At 37.9% G+C, this 22,574-nt stretch overlaps 1 protein-coding gene across 2 annotated transcripts in view; it reads right to left on the bottom strand.

Moving 5' to 3' along the window:
- LOC105471361 (coiled-coil-helix-coiled-coil-helix domain containing 3) overlaps positions 1–22,574 on the bottom strand; it is a 295,451-nt gene that overhangs the window by 227,708 nt on the left and 45,169 nt on the right. For both annotated transcript variants that reach the window (XM_011723814.2, XM_011723815.2), the window contains exon 3: positions 8,564–8,645. In XM_011723814.2, the coding sequence (XP_011722116.2) occupies positions 8,564–8,645 (82 nt within the window). The remainder of the gene's footprint in view (positions 1–8,563; positions 8,646–22,574) is intronic.

The raw sequence follows: 22,574 nt of genomic DNA, 5'->3' as shown, positions 1-22,574 counted from the left end.
AGGCTATATTGGCAAAGCTATGAAGGTCAGGAGGGGAAACAGGGACTCTCTCTGAATATTCTCCAGTATTTCCAGATACTGCACAGAAGGACCTCACACTGTTCTCCAGTGTTCCTAACACATCATTACCAACAGGATCAACAGATGGCTTCCAGAAGGCCCAGGAATAAGAAACAGCCAGGGCTAGGCCCAGCCTATGTGGGCCACTGCCCATAAATACAGACTTCCGCATTAAGGAAATCAACAACAGCCCACTGTCCACCCACCTTTTAAAACAGAAACAGAATCGAGTCTATTAAACAAATGCTCTTTGGGTAAGGAAAGTACACTCCTCAGACAAAAAGTGTCCAAATATGAGAGAAAATGATCTTGATCAAAGTTTTCTTGAAGAAAGCGCCAGTTAGCACAAGGGCCTGGGTCTTTAGGAAGGAAAAAGAAGAAAATGGTCTGACACGGTACTAAGTCCCTAGTCCTAGCTTTAACCAATCAGCACTTAAATCAGCTTTACTTTGGGTTCCATGTTGCATTCCCTTTGAAAAATGTTTACGTAAAGATGAGAGCCTATATGATTCTATCACTTCAGCAAAAGACTGGGTAGAGCTATGCAGCAGGCCAATTCTAATCTAGTTCTGCTGCTAACTGAAAAACATTACCTGTGTCTAACTCAGTCATCTGTTTTTATAAATCAGTGATAATGCTAACAATAAACATTAATCATTTATGCAAGGAATAATAAATGACTGAGTACATTACAACTCCATATGCCCAGGCCAAAAAGTAATGGAGACACTTCAACAAGACTATTACAGCTATAGAACACTGAGAAACCATTTCCTGGAAACTTCCAAATGCAGAAATCAACTTTGGCACAAACGATTTCAAACACCGCACTTCAGGAGAGAAAACACTATAATTACTGTCAAAAGAAACATGTGAACAAGAAGTGGTCAAATATCACTGCTGCTATTACAGCCAGTAAAAAAGTTAGATGTCTATGGCATGCTTGATTGACTCTGGTTTTCCAGGTTTGATATTAACATGTAACAATATCTTCTCAAACAGGATTTACAACAGTGTAGCATCAGTAGGAAAGAAAATTGGATTTGGAAAAAGAAAGAAAACAATGAGAATAAAACAGAGCTGGAAAATCCAAACTTCTATCATTGTTGGTTATAAAAAAGCAGTCGACTATTAAAAATAGAAAAGTGCCACTTGAAGAAAAACAATGAAAGCAGCAGATGGCACAAGATTCCAATACCTAATACATACACAGCACTTCCAATCATCTTCCAGTGAAAAATACTGGGTGGCTAGGACGTGTTCTTCCTACTACATTCAGAACTGGTTAGGTCTTTTTATCAACTGGTAAACAGAATAAAATGGAAAAGTATGAGTATAACAAACAGCAACACAATAAAGCATTAAAAAAACAGGAAAAATAGGATTAATAAGAAAAATAATCTAAAATAGTGGGACTTCTGTACTACAGAAGGATCTCTTAAATGTTGGAGTATATAAAGGAATATTTTGGAAATAATGCCAACAAACTGTCTACTACCTCCACTGAAGCCTAATGAGCCTGGGAAATATGCTCACATCACAGCAGGATGGTATAGGTAACACCTGGACATCAGTTGTGTGTCGCTGAAGAGTTACAACTCAAATTTCTGCAATAACCTTCTTTGCAACTATTTATAAATTACAAGAAGTGAAATTCATTTGCCTATGTCAGTTGTGACTGCATTGAGAATATACTGATTGCTAACTGAGCTCATAAGATCATTTCAAAACTATGCCTTTATAAGCCTTGATCAATACTAATTATCAATAGTACTCATTCCTTGAAAAATTTTTTTAATTACTATATACCTAGAAATTACATGCAGGTTGAAGGTATGTAATTTTCATAACTGTGTAATTTGCATCTATGACAGGAAAACGAGTGTACAACACTATACTAAATTAAAAGAAAGATTTATAAGACAAGTATCTACAGTCTCTGGTCAGTAGCCAATTTCAAAGACATAATTTTTTATTTTAATATAGAATAGATATATGCCCACATACATAATATAGAACTGCACCTTCTAGAAAAAAAGGCTATCATGATTTTCCAGACCCAGTGATTCTTTCAACTGAACAAATACTTGTGAGACTTTACTATGTGAAAAGAGCCATGCTAGGTGCATGATTTCTTTTTTTTTTTTTTTTTTTTTTTTTTTTTTTTTTTTTGGAGACGGAGTTTCGCTCTTATTGCCCAGGCTGGAGTACAGTGGCGCGATCTGGGGTCACTGCAACCTCCGCCTCCCGGGTTCAAGCGATTCTTCTGCCTCAGCTTCCCGAGTAGCTGGGATTACAAGCATGTGCCACCACACCCGGCTAATTTTGTATTTTTAGTAGAGATGGGGTTTCACCATGTTGGTCAGGCTGGTCTCAAACTCCTGACCTCAGGTGATCTGCCCACCTCAGCCTCCCAAAGTGCTGGGATTACAGGCATGAGCCACCATGCCCAGTCACATGATTTCTTATATTATGCATTTTAAACATGATGTTACCCACAAAACCCTGTTTGTTTCAGGACTCCTTCCTCCTCCTTTTTTCTGCTTTTTCTTTTGCCTTTTTCTGCCTTTGAAAAAGGCAGAACATATGTAATAATAAAATCAAGATAAATTATCATATATAATGAACTTAAACAGATGGTACCATCCCTATAAATTTCACCATTACCATGAGAAACTAAAAGGTACAAATGAGTTTTAAGCCCTTGTTTGATGGTATCAACAATGCTATCAATGGAAAAATAAATGAACTACACTATACTCTAACCCAGATGGTTGATAAAATTTATGACTAACTTATTAAACCACTCATTAAACCAAATTGATTATTTTAAGTCTTACAAATCTAATGTAACTTTCCAAATAACTAAAAGTGAGGGAAAAATCTCAACTAATGTATACTGAAAAATAGCAAGCAAGTAATCTTGGTTGACGTACAGTTAGTTCCAACATTAAGCAGTTATTCCCTTTCTTCTTGGTTTCTTGGAAAAAAAAATGTTATTATAACTGAAACACTTTCACTTGCCTTTATAGGTAAAGAGGTGAAATTCAAATGCCAAAGGTCAGAGGTCAGAAGTAGTCACATTTTTCTTGCTGTCAAAGACTGACTTTTGGAGGTAGGGCACAGGGGAGAAGTAAATCACATTTTAAAAGTCTATACTCAAACTATAGCATATTATATCTTGCTATATTGGCCTACACAGTTACAACACAATATGGTCAGCTATAATCCAAACACACCATTGAGTATCACAGCAAAAACAGACTGCTGACAAGAGGCATTTACTCTGGATTCTCGGTACACTGAGTAACTATTCTGTCTACTAGATGTTTTGATAAGCAAAACCATGATTTCAAATTAGACCCAAAAATTTTAGTGTGTGAACTAATCTGTCAGTGATTTCTGGGGGGCATGATTTGTGGAAGCAAATCACTTAAGATCCCCATAAAACAGGATAAATCTATGATAAAATGAATTGGGAGTCCATATGTAAATGTTTTGTGAAAATGAAAATATAACCTATATAGTCAACATGCTGATAATTAGCAACTGTACTGTCACTATGGCCTTAGTGAGAAACCTCCTCTAAGGCAACTTTTAAGTATGGAGGTCTGCATAGATTTAGGAGTGGAGATTTAAAGGGGTTGGGGTAAATTTTAGATGACCTAATGAAATATGGTCAGTTTCAATGATTTTGAATGGAATCTAAATGTATGTGGCCCTAACAGTCACAGATGCCTAAAAAGGGCTTCCACATTAAGTAGAAGGTAAAGCAAGACATTCAAGAAGTCATTCCAAGTTGACAGATTTTATGGTCTGGAGTGTATATGGACTGCATTTTATCAATTCTAGAATGCATATTTTTTCACGTTTTCACAAACCTAAAAGCATCTGAAAATTGCTATCTGCCAGGCGGCAGTCCTGCTGCTGTTATCATAGCTTGCACAGAAGCATCAAAATTTGCAGAACTGATGTCAGCAGCTTAGAAAAATTCCACGAACAAGAGTGGAGTAATCTTTTAAGGAATGTTGTGTCACCGAGGTTTTGACGGCATAGAATATGATATTGTGTATAAAAACAAAGACATTAAACCCTGAGTCCAAAAGCGATCCAGAACAATTAAATTCAATGTAGGCTGGTTTGAAGAATACCTTAGCCCTGGGTTTCTCACTATTGGTACAACTGACATTTTGAGCCAAATACCTTAGCCCTGGGTTTCTCACTATTGGTACAACTGACATTTTGAGCCAAACAATTCTTTTTTGGTGGGGAGAGAATGAATGGGGGGGCGGGCAGCGGCAAGAGGTAAGGACTGTCATGTGCATTACAGAATGTTAAAGAGCATCCCTGGCCTCCATCCACTAGATGCCAATAACACTTGACAAGTTGTAACAACCAAAAATGTCTCCAAACATGGTAAAATGCCGCCTGGGGACCAAATGCTCTCCCAGCTGAGAACCACTGCCTTAATCAATTTATTCTGCTTACTTTTTCCTTCTTATGAATATACATATGTTGGCCAGGCGCAGTGGCTCAAGCCTGTAATCCCAGCACTTTGGGAGGCCGAGGCGGGTGGATCACAAGGTCAGGAGATCGAGACCATCCTCACTAACACAGTGAAACCCTGTCTCTACTAAAAATACAAAAAATTAGCCGGGCGTGGTGGTGGGCGTCTGTGGTCCCAGCTACTCAGGAGGCTGAGGCAGGAGAATGGCATGAACCCGGGAGGCGGAGCTTGCAGTGAGCCAAGATCGCGCCCCTGCACTCCAGCCTGGACAACAGAGCAAGACTCCATCTCAAAAAAAAAAAAAAAAAAAAATATATATATATATATACACACACACACACACATACACACACACATGTGTTTTCAAAAATTCAAAATTAGTGTTAATGAACTGTTTCAATAAGAAAATCCTAAGAGATAAAGTACTGTGTTAAAACTTGCAGCAGTATTTTTCATAGGGTACATCAAATACACTAAAATCTTAAAATCAGTGGCATGCAAAGAAATTCAGCCACCCAACATCCGTTGCCCCTCCTTATGGGATGCTCGTCATGATTTTCTGGTGGGGAACTATTTCCTCACCACACACAGTTTTAGAAATATCCAGTCTTCCCCTTGCTAACGGTTCTCTAAGTCTTCCATTTGTTTCTTTTGAGCTATATATACTTTACGCTCCTAAAAATTTCCTTGCTTTCTAAGCTAATCAGAGTTAAGTTTCAGTCTTCCAACTAAATAAATCTAACTGAAACAAAGTGCTTATTTCTTTTTTTTTTTTCTTTTTTTTTTTTTTTTTTTTTTTTGAGACAGAGTCTCGCTCTGTTGCCCAGGCTGGAGTGCAATGGCCAGATCTCAGCTCACTGCAAGCTCCGCCTCCCGGGTTTACGCCATTCTCCTGCCTCAGCCTCCGGAGTAGCTGGGACTACAGGCGCCCGCCACCTCGCCGGGCTAGTTTTTTGTATTTTTTAGTAGAGACGGGGTTTCACCGGGTTAGCCAGGATGGTCTCGATCTCCTGACCTCGTGATCCGCCCGTCTCGGCCTCCCATAGTGCTGGGATTACAGGCTTGAGCCACCACGCCCGGCCAAAGTGCTTATTTCAACTATGCTGATAGAAGACATTTTGGAATATTTCCCTGCCATAAAATTCACAGGCCTGTTTAAAATTGTACTACTTTTCCTCATCACTCATCACATGTGTAGAGCGACTAGAGGTGTACATGAAACAACAATTGTTAAAACTGTGTCATGGGGTATGGAGATTGACTATACTCCATTTTTCATGGAACTTTAAAATTTCCATTTAAAAAGGGTTACAACGATAATAGCTATTCTATAAAGAAAAATATCACAATCAAAATTAATTCCAAAGTCCTTGTCGAACAAGTTTCTTCAAAACATACGTAGACGCCTATGTCCAGATATTAAGTGCTTGAGAACTGGTCAACAGGTTTGTGTGCATTTGGAGGGAAAAAAGAGAAAACCTGGCACACAGGACACATACCGTATGAGTAACAGTACAAAGGCAAGAGGAGCCATTTTTAAAAACTGCCTACAAATCTCGATTCAATTCAGGTAACACATACAATAACATATACATGCTCTGTGACTCCAAAAAAGTCTTGCTGCTAAAAGACTGCACACAAAACCTTCTTAATGCTGTTTCTGAAGTTTCTTCTCTGGTAGAAAAAAAGAAAGAAAAAAATAGCTATTGATTCTTCCAAGAACTATCATATAGATGAACACACATTTTTTGCCAAGATTTGACAGCTGGAAGTTTTCATGAAGGAGGCTTCAAACTAAACATTGTTTAAAAAGAAAAAATAATATAAAGGCCACACCATCCTCTGCTCTCCTTAAAGGTGACAGAAAATAAATTCTTTATCAATAGTCATTTGTCCAGGTTACAGCTAGGTTGCCAACCCCCTTCCAACTGAGATATGAAATTGGCTTTCACTGGCGCCTTTTACTCATCTCATCTGCCCTTTCCCTTTCATGAGCCAAGGCAGAGCAAATGGAAGCTGAATAATGAAGAAGGAAGAAGGAGGAAGAAAGAAGGAGGAAGAAGGAGGAAGAAAGAAGGAGGAAGAAGGAGGAAGAAGGAGGAAGAAGGAGGAAGAAGGAGGAAGGAGGAGGAAGGAGGAGGAGGAGGAAGAAGGAGGAGGAGGAGGAGGAGGAGGAGGAGGAGGAGGAGGAGGAGGAGGAGGAGGAGGAGGAGGAGGAGGAGGAGGAGGAAGAAGAAGAAGAAGAAGAAGAAGAAGAAGAAGAAGAAGAAGAAGAAGAAGAAGAAGAAGAAGAAGAAGAAGGAGAAAAAAACACAGTGAGAGTTATTTTAACAAAAAGCCTGCACCATATGGAGAGAAGGGAAGACCAAAAAAAAAAAAAAAAAACCTATGTGAAATATAATAAGCAAAGTAAATGAGAATCTAACCAAAAAATCCCTATTAAAATAAAACAATTAAAAATAACAAAATTTCAAAGACAAGAAATTCTACCATAACATATTGATTCTCTTTGCTTCTTAATGAAAGTAATCTGAATTTTTTTTTAATATTTAAACATCACTATCTAATTATATAGTCTATCAACCTAACCCAATTAAATAATTATAAAGCACTGCATGGGAAACTGTGGAAATATACGCAGACCTTTCTGGCAGTACTAATTACGTCTTGATTTTTTAAATCGTAAGTCATAAGCCTTCTCTATTTCCTGAGAAAATGGCAGTCTTAATCTAAAATTCACATTCTATTCTGTATATTTTGTGCAAATTGAGTTAGCTTAGCAGTTTGTCAAAAGAAATATTAAAGAATAATTTTTCACAACCCTCATTTTAAAGATGAAATACTTAAGGCTCAAAGAGGTTAAATTATACGGTGAAGGTCCTACGGCCAGTGAGGACTACAATCCAATTCAAAGATTCCTTACCTCCAGATCTCTCAAGCAAAATAGTTGGGCAGTTCAAAACAAAACAAATACAAACTAAGCATCTGCTCGGTGGCAAGCATGTGTTTGGTGCTCACAGTAAAAAGACATTCACATGATCATGTAATCATAATTCTCTAAGCTATATGCAAACTCCAGAAATAGTACAGATGGGAAGCACTTTATCTTAGATTAAAATGTTTTCCCATCTTTTTATGAATAAGTACATACTCTAAAACTTCAAAAAGTAGTATTTTAAAAAAATGTTTTTTTAAAATCATTTCATGGTGTTTTTTTCAGTGGGTAGTTCGTCAACATCTTTTTGAATCAGCACATAGGGCTATAACTGACGGTCTAGTGTTCCATCGCAGGCATGTACTGTAATTAATTCAGCCAGTCCTCCAGGATGGTCGGTTTGGATTGCTTCCAATTTTCTACTGTTATAAAAACACTTCAATGAACATTCTTTTAGCTGTTGTTATTAGTAGTATTAATAATGGCAACAATCAGATGGAAGTGTGTGCAGAAGAAAAAATCTCCAGCAATAAAATGTTAAAAAGCGGTTAACTTTAGAAGATGGAAATAGGATTTTTATTTCCAACCTTACTTATATCTGTAACATCCTAATTCTTTTAAGTGAACAAAATAATAATTAGTGCTATTTGTTAATCCAGACACTATGTATCACACATGATATTCATCATGAGCCAAAATATTTACTTTAGTGCCTGTAGCAAGCAATGTAATTTTCAATCATGAGTACATTCGCTGATCGACTGGGAAATTCCTGGAGAATCCTCAAAAATTCGTTCTCACATATTGAGAAAACAGGGCTCAATATTTAAGCAACCAGTACAAGAGATATAATGGTAATTCACAGTCAGCTTTGGGAAGCAGCTAACCCAAGGCTCTAAGAGGCACAATCTAAAACCAAAAATGGCCAAGTTCATGTATTCAGCACATTCTGAAGTTCAGTCATACACAAATAATGAGATTTATTACAATCATTCTTCTCTAAAAATACTGGTCAATACAACAAGTACACCAAAACCTTTCTCTGATACCACAAAACTCACCGTTTCTGATCTTCAGATTCTTTCTTGGCTTGCTCCAATGCCAGTTCCTCAGCTACTCTTCTTTTCAATTCTTCATCAGAAACTAGAATCAACAAAGAGCAGAAGGAGATAAAATAGGTGACTTCTTAAAAATAAAAGCGAGAAAATACTCAGGAAAGCCCGGCTGAGACTAGATTTGAATGGATAAAGTTCTGCCAAGTGGCCAGCATCTCCGTGGAACTTCTCAAGCACTGTGGAAAAGGCCAATTAGTGCACTTCAGGAGTAATTCAATCAAGAGTTCCCTGGTGACCTAGATTTCCACTCCTGCCAAAATTTATAACAAACTCAAGGAACTGCTTACTGTACAGTGGGGACTGAGTCAGTAAGGACTAATTCTTTAAGATGATGTCCTAACATTAAAGTCTGACAATGGTGTGTAAGGAGAGGGGAGGCTGTAAGGAAGGGACTTCGGAGAGCAATATGACAAAAAAAAAACTTCTCGTTTCAATAATTAAACCTCAAACAAAATCAAGTATTACAGAGCAAATCATTTGCAGTTACATTCATTTTTCCATTATTTATGAAAAAAGGCATTTGTAATTTACGAAAATTTTGAAACCCTATTTTTTGGAATACATGTCATTCAAATTCAAGTGCCAGCAACTGGAGAGAGACACCAAAGAGTACTGAGAACACAGCTGGAGCTTTCTAAATACCTGGTGACTTGATTTGAAACATCTGGTCTTTCCAATTAGAAGATTGTGTATGGTATGTTTTGTAAAGTTTCTTACAGCTATGATGGTACATAAAATGGACAAATTTCACAGGCTTCTTTAAGAGCCTTCCACAAGAAGTAAACGAAGAGTAACTCCTCTTCACTAGAGACCTACTACCCAAAATTATGAACAAGAAAGCACCAGAAGCACTTAGGAGGATCTAGGAACATGCACAGGACCTAAGGTTATTTTTGGTTTTTTTTTTCTTGGTTTGTTTGTTGAGACAGAGTCTCACTCTGTTGCCCAGGCTGGAGTGCAGTGGCACGATTTTAGCTCACTGAGACCTCTGCCTCCTGGGTCCAAGCGATTCTCCTGCCTCAGTTTCCCGAGTAGCTGGGACTACAGGCATGTGCCACCATGCCTGGCTAATTCTTTGTATTTTTATTAGAGACGGGGTTTCATCATGTTAGCCAGGATGGTCTCAATCTCCTGACCTCGTGATCCACCCACTTGGTCTCTCAAAGTGCTAGGATGACAGGCGTGAGCCACCGCGCCCGGCCAGGACCTAAGTTTTATTTCAAATGGTTGAGCCTATTAGATGGAAAATTAGACAGCAGTGTCCCTTTTGATAATCTCGACATTATAAATGCTTAGTCCCACACCATATGCAAAAATATTATTTATAATAGGATATGCAAAAGCCCTTTTAAATATTTCATTGACATGAGGCAATAACAAAGAAGATATATGAAAGATCAGGGCCGGGCGCGGTGGCTCAAGTCTGTAATCCCAGCACTTTGGGAGGCCGAGACGGGCGGATCACAAGGTCAGGAGATCGAGACCATCCTGGCCAACACGGTGAAACCCCGTCTCTACTAAAAAATTCAAAAAACTAGCCGGGCGTGGTGGCGGGCACCTGTAGTCTCACCTACTCGGGAGGCTGAGGCAGGAGAATACCGTAAACCCGGGAGGTGGAGCTTGCAGTGAGCTGAGATCCGGCCACTGCGCTCCAGCCTGGGCGACAGAGCAAGACTCCGTCTCAGAAAAAAAAAAAAAAGAAAGAAAGATCAGAAGGACGATTTCTCTTAGTTGTGGACTATCAGAGTGCAACAGCAGCATCCAATGACACTATCAAGAACATAAAAAGCCCTCAGAATGGGAGAAAATATCTGCGAGTCATATAGCTGACAAGGGACTCATATCCAGAGTATGCACGTATGTAGAGTATACAATATATAAAGAACTCTTACAGACAAATAATAAAAAGACAATTAAAATGGGCAAAGGCTATAAAAAGGCATTTCTCCAAAGAAGATATACAAAAAGCCAACAAGTACATAAAAAGTTGTTCAACAGCATTAGTCATTAGGAAAATGCAAATCAAAATCGTAATGATATACCATTTCAAACCCACTATAATAAAAAAGACAAACAATAACAAGTGTTGGTGAAGATGTAAAGAAATTGGAACCCTCACACATTGCTTGTGGGAATGCAAAACAGCTCAGCCACTGTGGAATACACTTTGGCAGTTTCTCAAAATGCTAAGGAGTCACCATATAACCCAGCAATTCTAATTTTAGGTACTATGTATACTCAAAATTTGAAAACATATCTATACAAAAACTCGTACATGAGTATTTATAGCGACATTATTCACAATATCCCAAAACTAAACACAACCTAAGTGCCTAGCAACTGATGAATGGACAAACTGCGGTGTATCCATTCCACATATTATTCAGTCATAAAAAGTAATGAAGTACTGATACACGCGACAGCATGATGAATCTTGAAAAAATTATGCTAAGTGAAAGAAGTCAGACATGAAAAGTCACCTACTATATCCATTCATATGAAATGTCCAGAATAGAAAAATCCATAGACACACAAAGTAGATTAGTAGTTCCCTGGGATAGAAGAAAGCAGAAAATAGGGCATGACAGTTAATGGGTATGAAATTTCAAGATGTTGAAAATATTTTTATTTTATTTATTTATTTATTTTTGAGACTGAGTCTTGCTCTGTTGCCCAGTCTGGAGCGCAGTGCTGCGATCATGGCTCACTGCAACCTCCGCCTCCCAGGTTCAAGTGATTCTCCCGCCTCAGTCTCACAAGTAGCTGGGATTACAGGCATGTGCTAATTTTTGCATTTTTGGTAGGGACAGAGTTTCACCATGTTGGCCAGGCTGGTCTCGAACTCCTGACCTCAGCTGATCTGCCTGCCTCGACCACCCAAAGTGCTGGGATTACAGGTGTGAGCCACTGCGCCCAGCCAAAAACATTCTAAAACTAGATTGTGTGATGGTTGCACAACTCTATAAATATACTATAAACCACCGAACTGTACACTCTGAATGAATTTTATGATATGCTAAATGTACCTTAATAAGTTGTGAGAGGAAGGAAGGAAGGAAGGAAGGAAGGAAGGGAGGGAGGGAGGGAGGGGAAGGGAGGGGAGGGGAGGGGAGGGGAGAGGAGGGGAGAGGCGGGGAGGGGAGGGGAGAGGAGGAAAGGGAAAGGGAAAGCAATAAAGAAAAAGGAAAAGAAAAAAGAAAAGAAGAAAAGAAAAGAATAAAAAGAACACTGCACAGGGAATCAGGAAATAGAGGAAAAACTATTTAAGGTCTAATCCCACCATGGCCATCAACAATCTGGGGGAACCCTGGGAAAGGTATTAACCTCTCTGGGCAGCAAGAGAATAACATTTTCTGAAATGGGTGTTTACAGACCCTTCCAACTGTATACTATGCTTCTGTTTTGTCTCTCTCTTACTTCATAGTCTATAACATGAGAAAAATACAAGTCTCTACTTAGAAGGGGTCAAACAAAACCTAGAAAACCCCTAGAATAGAATTCTGTTTGCATTCAGGCAAGTATTAAAGCTCTTTCAGTATGGAAGATTTTTAAACGATCCAAATAAAAGCAGAGAAATTTCAGGCAGTAAGAGCTCCACAAAAGGTCCAAATAGTCTGCTTTTCTACTAAACAAATTTTGGATAAATCAGTTAATCTAACTGAATTTTAGTTTCCCCATCTAAAAATATGACACATGGGTGCACCTGTCAGCTATGAAATTCTAGACGAGACTCCACAAGGTAATGATTTTCATACTTTCATCTACTTCTCATAAACAAGTAAAACAATGTGACACTAAAATTTTTCAAATTGCATACAACCAGTAGCTCCATTAGTAGCAAAAACTGAAACAAATATTTAACATAATTAGTATGACTGATCATACCAGTTAGTATCAACTCACAGTCAAATGGTACATGTAAAATCATGCTGCCTCTCCTAGACTACTTCAAGTTACAACAGCAAGATATTTCTCAGGCAAAATTCAATCAGATTCTCAATCAAAATTCAATTTACTTTAATTCAAATTAAAACTAGGCTTCTGTAAAACCTCAGAGTGTAACTATGATGCACTGATGTCAGTGTTCTAAGTAAACGATAAAACTGTATCATATCTTTTCTGTTGTTGTCTTGGGTTTTTTGTTTGTTTGTGCTTATGGTTTGAAAGTTTGTCCCCTTCAAAACTCATGTTGAAACTTTATCCCCACTGTGGCAGTACTACTGAGAGGTGGGGCCCTTAAGAGGTGAGAATGGGTCATGAGGGTTCATGAATGGGTTAATCTATGCATGGACTAATGGTTTATCATGGGAGTGGGCCTGGTACCTTAAAAAGAAAAAGAAGGCTGGGTGTGGTGGCTCACGCTTGTAATCCCAACACTTGGAGAGGCCGAGGCAGGCAGATCACGAGGTCAGGAGTTCAAGACCAGCCTAACCAACATGGTGAAACCCCATCTCTACTAAAAATACAGGGCATGATGGTGCACACCTGTAATTCCAGCTATTCAGGAGGCTGAGGCAGGAGAATCGCTTGAACTCAGGAGGCTGAGGTTGCAGTGAGCCAAGATCGCACCACTGCACTCCAGCCTGGGAGACAGAGCAAGACTTCATCTCAAAAAAAAAAAAAAGAAAGAAAAAAGAAAAAGAAGAGAGAGCTGGACTAGCATACTGAGCCCCCCTCACCATGTGATCCCCCGCACGATCTAGGGATTCTACAGTAGCCCCCACCAGTGAGAAGACCTGTGCCACATGCAGCCCTTCAACCTTGGACTTCAAAGCCTCCATAACATTAAGTAACAAATTTATTTTCCTCATAAATTACCCAGTTTTACGTATTCTGTTATAAGCAACAGAAAACAGATTAAGCAGTTTGGTTTTTCCAGCTTTGTTAAGGTATAAATGACAAATAAAATCATATATATTCAAGGTGAACTATGTGATGATGTGGTATGAATCATGTAATGATTACCACAAATACATCGAGCACCACACAGTTACCATCAGGGTGGGGAACACTGGGGACATTTAAAATCCGTTCTCTCATGAAATTTCAAGTAAAAAATATTATTAACTAAAGTCACCACCTTATAACTGAAAGCTTGTACTCTCTGATCAACATCTCCCTATTTCCCCATCCCACATCCCCTCATAATCACTCTTGTACTCTGCTTCCTAGAGCTCAACTTTTTTAGATTCCACATATAGGTAAGAATGTACAGTATTTGTCTTTCTGTGTCTGGCTTACGTCACTTGGTACAATGTCATATCTTCATAATGCACTTTCTGCCTATGACATAGGGGTGTCTTCCTACCAGAGGAAAAGCTCAAATCAGCAGCGAGCCGTTTATTCCAGTGTGATCAAACAGTTACCAGCTGGGTGGGTAGGCACAAAGCCATGCGGGTGAGAATGTGGAGAGGAAGTGGTTTGGGGGAAGAAAATGCAGTTTGGAGGCTTGCCATTTCCTTCCCTATCCCCTTCTCCCTACTATCATCAGCCCTGCCACCTGCTGTGGGGTGAGGTGAGAAAGAGATGCAGGTTACAGGTGGCATCGTCCAGGTAGGCCATGAGGGGAAAGAAAAACATGGGAAGAGGACAACAACAGCAATGAAAGGGACAGGAACGCTCCCGTGGCCACTGAAAAAGACACGTCCAAGTGACCAGCTGCTTGACATCAATTTGGTCCATAAAGGAACCAAAGCACAGCTCTTTCTAATGCCCTACCTATTTCCAGAAAAGGGGGAAAAAAAATCACAACTTTTGGGTCAAGTCCAAGGTCACAACTGAGAAAGTAATTACCTTAGCTACAAACGAGAAGTTAAAATAACAGAAGATAAAAACATGACCTAGCATAAAGAGTTTAAAATCTAAAACAGCAAATCAAAGCACAGCCAGGAAAATACACCCGTGTGGTGATGGGTTCTGAGCACATCTAAGCTTCATGGTATTTGTTTTTAAATCAATAGAATATATAAAGCAATAGTGTATTTCTTCTGATGGGTCTGACCCAAAGTGCATGAGGGAAAAAGATACAGCATTTGGAGACCACTATTTAAAATGGCCTTTCTGAAAACACTCTTTTCAGCTCCCAGGATCTGAACATTTTCTCAAATAAAACTGTTATTAAACTAAAAGGTCAGTGTTTCAGGATGGGCTAGCTTAAGAGAAGCACAAGAAAGGCCAACTTTGCCTATTAGCACAGTGAGTTTCCAAGCAAATCTTTGGGAACTGGCAAAGTTTGTGAAATGAGAAAAGGAGTAAAAATAAAAACAAAACAAAACAAAAAAAATGTTCAAGCCATATAAATCCCATTTGCCACGGAAATTTGCAAAACTATTTCAAGTTCAGTAAGTATGGTTCCATGGCTTTTACATACACATATACTCTCCTTTTAGAAATGTGTTAAGACAAAAGAATGTTTTCTTCCCATACTTGTATAGCCTGTACTTTTTAAAATTCTTCTCAGAAACCATTTTAATTTCTTTCTCAATGGTGAATGTATCTTAACGAACACAAACACTGGCATTTTGTCAATTAGTTATAGATATAAACACTGACCGTAAAACATGAGAAAAAGCCAAGCATTGCAATTGCTTAGTTCTAGCAAGTGTGGCTCTAAACCATTTACTTGAAACCATTATAAATACTTGGATGGTTGAAAGCAGCTCTGGCTTCCTAACAAATTTTTGTTTGTCTTTACTAAACAATATTCTAAACAAATGTTTTGGCTAGTCCAAGGGTCTTCTTTATGGATTGCCTAGGAATCTTTTGACCTGCTTAGCCACCAAAATTTCTGGGCTATAAATTTGAGTTCAGGATCAAATAAGAAAGTTCAAGATTCCTAAACTTATACTTGATTCTAAGTATTCTTAGGAAATGTGAGGAAATTCTAATTCCTCATAGAAAGTGTAGCATAAATTCAATACACCTCACCTGTCTTCTATGTGACAGGTGATGCCCAAATTCCTGTGTTTACCAAAACTGGTTAAACTAAAGATATGAAGGGAGAGAATGGTAGGGGGAGACATAATTATACTTTTTAGATAGATCCTTGAATGAATAGAAATGACTCCAAAAGATGGAAGGACTTGATGAACTGATCAACTATGAAAAACAGAAGACTGAAAATGCAACCATGATTTGAAACATATATAGATTCCCTGAACCTCAAGGAACATACTAATTTCCTTTGCAACTTTTCCCACTTGTAATTCTCCTTTACTTCATTTTCTTTGCATAATCCTTACACTATAATTCCCTCCCCAATTACAGTATTCCTTAAATAATCTCTTTAAGTTGCTTAATAAAAATTATACCTTGCTTCTTAGAGAAATATCAGTTCCTTTGGGATTTTTCCTTTAATGTATTTTTCTTTCTGGTTTTACCATTTGCTGATATAGATCATGGCCAATTTTGTAAAGTCTATTATTTTCATGTGCTAGTTTAAACACACTAAAGAGAAACCATGAAGATCTTCCAAGAGAACAAAATAAGTATTATGTACCTGCATAACATAAGCAGCAGATTTTGGATAAAGACTCTGATTCTCCCAGGATTGAGATAGTTGAGCAAAAGGTTATACCATAAGACGTAGCCAAATTAAATTTTCAGCTCTATAGAAATACTCATTAATCTTATATTTCAATAAATTCATTCAAATGAAGAGCATTTATTGTTTAGGAAAATAATAATCAAAGCATCCATGTAATCAATGAAATACAACCCAAAGTATATTAGAGCTAAATGACTCGCAGCATAGATTACAGGATAAATCTTGTCCTGCTCCTTATCTTCTAAAAGGTACAGGGTTTGACTGGAAGAAGAACCAAAAGATGACTAGGATAAATCTCAACGGTAAGAAATAAACAAGTAATGGTTTGCCATTATCCATTTGCAGCACCATTTAGTTGGCAGACAAATAAACCTGATTTAAACCACACATGCAGAGAGTATATAGGTATATTCAGCTGAAAATTACCTTCACCATCTTGTAAGGGGAATGTATCTTAAGAGTGCCTTCAAAACAAATGCCATCTGTCTACTACCTGGCAGGGGTAACTGTGGCTACTTACACATTAAAGTTAATGAAGACGGTAGAAAGAAAACTCCTCACTGCACATTCATAATCATAAATATTGTACCAGAAGGCACAGTGTTAGGAAGAGTTTGCAACCTGAACATTAACAGCATCAAGTTAATAGCTTATTTTGTAGCATTATCACTCCATCAGGATTTATATACCTTTGCAAATTTCTAATCTGAATGGCATATTATGCAAATAATGTTCATTTTATTGTTTGCTTCACAATTAGCACCCATAGAAACTAACTCCATGTTCCATTCCATGTGGGAAAAAAACACAACCATACTGGGCTATAGCCGTATAGCAAAAGACAAGCTCCTAATTCATATACTACAGTTTAGACCTCTTAAATAGACAATTCATAAAACCAGTATTGAGAATCAGATATATCTAGTATTTCATGTCTTAATATTCTGAATAATAGTTGTAAGATCTCACAAGGCCTCCAGGAAAATAAAATCTATAATTTAAATTAAAAAATGATAATTACCTTTGAATATTGCTTTCTGATACATAGCTTAATTTTTTTTGTTTCAAAAATGATTATATTTTGTTCACTGGAGATAAAACTGTAACACAGTGTTAACTCTCCAAACTAAATGAAGTACAGAAACGACCCAAGCCCTTTTCCATTTCATGCAAATGGTCCTGTGTGGCCAAATTTAAAGGTTTCTTCAGGAGTCATGAAATGCATAGAGGACCAAGCTGGAAATGAAAGGTAGTGGCCACCACAGCCATTAAGCTTCCGCTCCTGGAACCTCCTTTACAAAACATCTGGAGCCATAGCTAATGACAGTGTGTTGTTTACAAAGGAGAGAAGAGCAGGTATTCATTACAACTTTAATGCACTGGCTATGAAGTCTTGGTTTCAATGCTGAAGCTCAGTTTTCTGTGCTCTGATCAACGATATGAAGTTATTTTTGTTTTCTCTAATTGTTTTTTTCCAAATCAAGTCTGAATCAAGTTTGATTCCAAATTAGGTGAATCAATCAATTTGTACATCCACACTGACGTAATCCTACACTAGCCTTCATGAGAGATGAAGACATATAAGATGATCTCTACCATTAAGGTGATTACAGTCTGAGTCAGTAAAGTTATACTATTGAAGTTCAGTATTAAGGAAAATTATCAAGGTCAGCTATAGTTAAGGATATGGAACTTGAGCAGGTAGATGAAAAGGAAACCAAAAAAAATTGTTACCAAACAAAACTTGTTTGTAAAAACAGAAGAGTAAATTAGGCTAAATTGCTGTGAGTCTTGGAAACTATGAAGGATTTTGGATAAGAAATATCAAGAAATACGGCATCCTGGACAGTTGGGGGAAAAAATGGCAATAATACAATGAAATAGAGTGTTAGGACAGGAAATTTAACCTGGTAAAGATTTGCAGGTAAACTGGGAGGGAAAGCAGAAGGCAATCAGTGGTTCTCAAAGTGTAACCTCACCTTCTCCTCAATGCAGCAGCCTCTTCTGGGAACTTGCTAGAGATGCAAATTCTTCAGCCCCACCTCAGACTTAGGGAATCCAACACCATGGGGATGAGGTCCAACCATCTGTGTGTCATCAAGCCTCCGGGTGATGCTGATGCACACTGAAGTTTGACAGCCACTGGCAAAAGGTTAAGAGGGCTTAAAGTAGGAGACTGGCTGCGAAGATACAGTCTAAGATTCAAGATTTTTCATGGGGAAAAAATGATCATCTGAGACTGACTGAGAGATGAAAGAAAAAGTCAAAGGTGCACCCATGACAGAAAATTAATACCCATGATGGTCAATTAAGTAAAGAAGGAGAGGCTGTTTGGAGAAGAAAGATAATGAGTTAAGGCATATTCAATTGAAGGTAATGGCAGAACCACCACATGGAATTGTAGGCAATTAGATACTTGAACCTGAAACTCATATTTGATTTGAGACTTGGCTCGACATGCTGATTTGGGAATGACTATTACAGATTTGAGCTCAGTGAATTCTCCTGGAAAAAATATATATATCTCCATATATATATATATATGCATCAAAAATACACATAAAGGAAAAAAAAAAAAGCAAAAGGTTAAGGGATAGGCCTTAAAAATTCATCAGATGAGGGAAGGGAGTGAAAGAGGAACATCATTAGGGGCAAAGAAGAAATGGAATGGAATGGAAAGGAAAAAATAAACCAAGATAGCAAGTGTAGTAATGATAAATAGATTTCATCTTACGTGCCAATTCCGATCAACTGGCAGTAGCTGCCTGAGTTGCTGTATGGAGGACTCTGAGGCCAAGCCCAGGTTCAGTGAATTAATGTCTACCCTGGGCACAGGAGGGAGATCTGGCAGCATGGCTTACAATTACCTATCATCCCATGGAGTGCATGCAAATCAGACGGCGTGAGCCTCCAATCAGTGGGAGGAGAACAATGGAAGGCAGCAATTACAGGCCTCCCTTCAACACATTTCAGAAATGAAACAAGAAGGAAAGAAGAGGAAGAATTATAAATAAAAGACATTTTTCACAAATAGTGTATTCTGTACATATTTAAAGGGCAGCCATAATCAATAATCTGTAACTAACTTATACTGACGAATGGTAGTTGTTGTTTCTCAAAAGGAATTTAGAGAATAAAACATACAATTACTCAGGAAGATCGGCTTGTTTAATATACAGTAACGCAGACCAATTAATATATATTATACTCTAGTCTACTTTCCTAATTACCATCCTGATGTGGGGCTCATAGTACATTTTTATAAAAAGAATATTTCACAACAGTAAAAGAAGAGTGGACAAGCCTTTTCATGTGCTAAAAAAGCTTTAACCAAGACTAATGTCCTTACCTAAAGAGATTGCTTTGGTATCAGAAAGTCAAATACCACTCCGATACTTAGGTTCATAAATCAATCTTCCCTCTTCTTTTTACTGAGACGGAATTTTGCTCTTTGTTCCCCAGGACTGAGTGCAGTGGTGCGATCTGGGCTCACTGCAACCTCCGCCTCCCGGGTTCAAGCGATTCCCCTGTCTCAGCCTCCCTAGTAGCTGGGATTATAGGCGCCTGCCACCACACCTGGCTAATTTTTTTGTATTTTTAGTAGAGACAGGGTTTCACCATGTTGACCAGGCTGGTCTTGAACTCCTGACCTCAGGTGATCCACCCACCTTGGCCTCCCAAAGGCTGGGATTACAGGCGTGAGCCACCGCGCCACCGCGCCCAGCCCAATCTTCCCTCTTCTCATTGTTATGAAGTAGAATGTACTTTTTAGCAATGTAACTGTTTTTAATCCCCAAATTCATTATGCACTAATAAACCTTCCTAAATTCAACTAAGATATTTAATTCTTCAAACTCTGACCAACACTATTTTCTAAGCGAGACTTTATCTTTGCATGTAATCAAAGCACAAGGAAAATAAAAGATTTAAAAGTCTGAAAATAAAATCTATCTTCTAATCCACCTAACTTTCTACAGCCCTGGGAACTCAGCTAACCCCAACCTCAAGACTTTTCTTCTTCTGAATGAAAATAAAATTCATGACCCAATTACAGTCCTTTTTATAAGGAAGAAAAGTAGGGTCCTATTCCTAGACACTGGCCTACTACTAGACAGTAGAAATAGTGAGAGAATCACATATAGTCAAACCTCTGGGCTTCAGTGGCTTCATTTACAGCCCATTAAGAATGAGGATGCAGAAAAGGACCTATTTAAGATACTAGCTAACCACTACAAAACAATGGCCTCTCCTGGGAAGTTTTAAATAAAGCAATTCAGATTTTACACCCATGCTTAATTCATATTTTATTTATGAGAGTTCAAATATATTAAAACAATGAGGCAGCATAAGACATATTGGTATATTTCATTAAACTATAGTGCAATATCCTGAGCTTTGTTTTTTATTTAATTCACATTGTGATAATTAGATCAGCTTTGTTTGTGAAGTCAGATTATACCTATAGCTGTTATTTTTCCCTTCACCTAAAGTAACAAATCTCCATTCAATGCTAGAAAACATCATTTCAATGTATTCCTAAGTAGTCATAGAATCTCTAATAAAACAAAAACAATTCTGTGTGAAGCACTGTGGAAGCTCTGTAACTTAGCCCATCACAGCTCATTTTACCATCTTTAAAACACAAGATTGTGCACAAGGATTTCAAGACCAAAACATTGTGCTGTCTTTAACTTAAATTCAAGAATGTACTTAACCTTTTTTCTAAAAGTAAAATAAACTATTCGTGGTAAAGTTAGCCTGAAAGGAACAGTAAAAATACATTTATTATTATTACATTCCTAACGATCTCCTTAATACCAGTACTATCTGGAGAAAAGTGATGGAATTTCTTCTTATCTAGCATTTCCTTTTTGTAATTCACACCATGTGCTATGTAAGGTTTCAGGGTGTAAATCCTTCAGAATACCTGGGACTACACAAAATAGCAATGAAAAAGATGTGTCTGCATTCAGACCAGTGGTTCTCATTCTTATCAGACCCAACTCTGCTTTTTTATAGCACATCTATTTTGCAATGCTCCCTTCACTATCTTGAAATGAAACTGATTATAATCTGACCAAAAAAAGGAATCAATAGAATGCCCTAAGTGTAATATTTAAAAAGAAATAAAGTAAACTAATTTATTAAAAAATCTGGCATCTCATTATGTAAACGTTCAAACATAACTACCCTAGTAGACATAATAAAGTCTGAATCTTGAGTTTGTGTGCTAAATCATCACAAATGCAAAAGCTATTGTTACGCAGTAGTTGCACTCCTGGAAAATTCAGTATACTTTAAAACCATGCAAAACATACTTTCTGTTTATGTATAAAACAACTAAGTCCTGGGCCAGGTACATAGGTTTTCAGCTCCGTGAATTTCTGATGGGACATTCAGAAGTTGGAGGGCACAGGACAATTCTTGGAGATGGGAAACTACCCCCAGGCACAGCCAGCCATGAAGATCCTTCCCCGTGCCACTACACACCACAGCTTCCCTCTAATTCCTGAAGTGCCTAAAGTGGTGTCGTACTCCTCAAGTGGGGTAATACTCAAAACACTTTCCAAAGTGACACAGTACTGCCCCACCACTGCGCACCACTGTTTTAGACAGGGCTAAAATATTCATCCTGATAAATGAAAAAAAGTGGGAAATATCGCTATTTTATGGTTTGTATGATCATAGATAGTCACAAAGAATCTACTAATATTGATATGGATTTTTCAAACAGATAAACATTTGAATGACACCAAGATATCTTCCCCCAACATGATCTCTGCCTTAAGGTGCCCAAACATTACTAGGTTTCTCTAGCTCCATACTCACCAAAACCACATTTTGCCTGGTCCACTTATAAAGATCATCTTAATTTTCCTTAGAGTAATCAAAATTACTCTCTGCTAATCATCAAATTGTCTATTTTTTTTTCTCTCCTGATGTCCTAGAGGGATGAAGGCTCCATTACTAATTCGATAGAAATGGAAAAGGTGGGTACAAATTGCAACCTAAACACTCCAGGTCTCTGTGATGGTATCATAAGAATGCACAGACGTCAGAGAGATATAGATTAAAACTCATCTACTCCCAAACTACAAATGTTTTCGTTATTTAGCATTCACATTTTCAGATTACCGTCTTTAAGAGAACAATTCCCCAAACATCGATTTATTTCAAGCTGACACACTTCCCAACAGAACTATCTACATAGGATAGCGCTTGACCATTTAAAACTCTATGTTCTCTATGTGACAATACCAGAATTAATACTGAAAAAAACAGTTCAATAAGGTCATATCATTTTTATAATGAAGGAAAATGAAAAAGGATTTAAAGCCACTCATCCTGAATGAACTTATAATTCCCAGAGATTCCTTTTTGAAATTAAGGAAGTGAGGGTGTAGTAAGAAA

The sequence above is a fragment of the Macaca nemestrina genome, chromosome 4 (assembly GCF_043159975.1).
Source record: "Macaca nemestrina isolate mMacNem1 chromosome 4, mMacNem.hap1, whole genome shotgun sequence".
Lineage (NCBI taxonomy): Eukaryota > Metazoa > Chordata > Mammalia > Primates > Cercopithecidae > Macaca > Macaca nemestrina.
Note: the sequence above shows the minus strand (reverse complement) of the source record. Positions and strands in the feature narration are given on the sequence as shown.